This window comes from Helianthus annuus, chromosome 12 (assembly GCF_002127325.2).
Source record: "Helianthus annuus cultivar XRQ/B chromosome 12, HanXRQr2.0-SUNRISE, whole genome shotgun sequence".
NCBI classification, from domain to species: domain Eukaryota; kingdom Viridiplantae; phylum Streptophyta; class Magnoliopsida; order Asterales; family Asteraceae; genus Helianthus; species Helianthus annuus.
In genome coordinates, this window is record NC_035444.2 from 24,447,474 (window position 1) to 24,449,851 (window position 2,378).

Genomic DNA, 2,378 nt, shown 5'->3' on the forward strand with positions numbered 1-2,378 from the left:
ACCGTAACTTTAAACTGGGAACAAAAGGAAAAGTTAGGTTTTGGCCCGAGGGCAAAAGCGTAATTTTGAGTTAGGGGCAAGATTATAAATTTATTTTGAGATAGGGGCATAACGGTAATTTTAAACAAAGGACGAAACCGTAATTTTAAGGCGAGAATAAAACTAAATTAAAAATGGGTTGGTCCAATGGGGGAGTGCCAGGCAGCTGCCTGGCACTATTCCCCCAATTGGTTTTTGTAGTAGTTAGAATAGAATTACACATATTTAATTAATAGTTATATATTAAATGACATTATTACAATAATAATATTAGTACTACTTTATGTATTATGTATAATGGTCAGTGAATGTGACTTAGTCTTTTAATTATTTTCTTACTTAATTTTGATGCATTTTATTAGTTATTTTTTAAAACATTAATATTAGTTATTTTTAAACAATATTTCCATAATATAAATTTGCAACAAATTGTTGCATTATGTTGTTGTACATCAAGCACAGGGGGTTTTTCAAAAAAAATTTGTAATTTTTCACTTTTAAACCAAAAGTTTTCATCATTTGTATATTTGTATTTTAACACTTTTCATTTGTTTACTTTTTACCCAAAACTTTTTATCTTTTATAATTTAAGCCAAAACTTTTTTATTTACAACTTTAGTCCCCCATACTTTTTATCTTTTGCAATTTTTTTGTTTTACGTTTTGTTCTAAATTTTGTGAGTTAATACGCCGCAACGTGCGTGTGTGGTTCAACGTTTTTCGTCTGTTTTTTTACATTTGATAGGTATGTCGCAACGTGTCTATTTTTCCTCTTTGGCAAGTTCGCCGCAACGGGCGGATCCTACATTGACTTCGTTATTCTTTTCTACGTTATTTTGAGAGTTAACACAGCGCAACGTGCGTCTGTGGTTCAACGTTTTTACGTCTATTTTTTCCATTTAACAAGTTCGTCGCAACGCGTGTGTCCTAAATCGACATAGTTATTTTTTTCATGTTATATGTTTTGCTCTTATTTCTTCGCATTAACATGCTGCAACTTGAGTGTTGATGGTCGCTACCGGCGATGTGACATTGATGTTATTTGGCATAGTTTTAGGCCCCCGCCGCAACGCGGGGGTGCTTAATTCTAGTTATTATATTAATTATCATCCGAAATGGCAAGTGCCAAAACCGCTTATGAGACAAAAAAAAATTCAGAAAATTAACATCGTTTTGAACAAAAAAAAATGTTAGCATGTTCAGAAAAAAAAAAAGTGTGAATATATTTTTTTTTAAGTTACAATACAATAGCTATGAAAGGGCAAAATGGTAATTTGATACAAACAAAAAAGGTTCTCCTTAAACCCTATATAAACCCTCTAGTATGAAACAACCTTCTTTAAAACAACCAAAACAATAAACCCTCTAGTATGAAACAACATTCTTTAAAACAACCAAAACAAAACATGGAAGTCCAACTCAAGTCCACCATAGTTTTCTTCTTGATCATCTCTACAACCGCATTACTATCATCAACCACCACCGGCCACCCATTCCCACCACCATCCGACGAGCCTGATTACATCCGCACGAGCTGCTCGACGACTCGTTACCCCGAAACTTGCTTCTCCACCCTGTCCAAATACTCTGGACCCGTCCAACACGACCCCAGCCGCCTCGCTATGGCAGCGATCCACGTTGCGTTAACAAACGCCACTCGCATGGCGTTCTACGTCTCTAAGGTATCCCACCACAAGGATTCCGACAACACAACGGAATCTGCCGCAATCCACGACTGCTCATCTGTGTTTGGAGACGCTGTGGATGAAATTAGCAAGTCGCACAAAGAAATGAAACGGTTGGGTTGGACCGGTGAATCGGTTAGGTTCCAGCTCAGCAACGTGCAGACGTGGATGAGTGCGGCGTTGACCAACGAGGACACGTGTACAGACGGGTTTGAGGATGTGGCGGATAGCAGTGTGAAGACCAAGGTTTTGGATCGGGTGGTGGCGGTTAAGGAAGTTACGAGTAATGCTTTGGCGTTAGTTAACAGTTATGCGGATACGATACCGGTTTAGTACGGCCAGTAACACTTGTGAACGTTTGTTGATAAACGGAACGTTAGGTTTTGAAATGATGAGTTATGTGAAGAGTAAAACTTATGTATTGGGTGTCCGTTGTAATTTTGATGATAGTGATTACATAATACATCATAGGTTTAAAATGTTAAGTATTTTTTATTTAACACTAAGAGTAAAGTTTCGTTTTGCTCCTGTGATTTGGTCGTTTTAATGGTTTTGCTTCAAGCCTTTAAAAATAGCCATTTTACTTTCTAATGTTACGGTTTTGTCCCCAGTTTGCTCCCCACCGCACAACTTTCTCTTTATTGAATGATTTAAC

At 37.0% G+C, this 2,378-nt stretch overlaps 1 protein-coding gene across 1 annotated transcript; it reads left to right on the forward strand.

The window, feature by feature from the left end:
• The first annotated feature begins 1,393 nt into the window (after positions 1 to 1,393).
• Positions 1,394 to 2,171, forward strand: LOC110894417 (pectinesterase inhibitor 9). Its single transcript, XM_022141650.2, has one exon. It carries the CDS (start codon positions 1,409 to 1,411, stop codon positions 2,054 to 2,056), a length of 648 nt encoding a protein of 215 aa, XP_021997342.1. The 5' UTR covers positions 1,394 to 1,408; the 3' UTR covers positions 2,057 to 2,171.
• Positions 2,172 to 2,378: the final 207 nt, after the last annotated feature.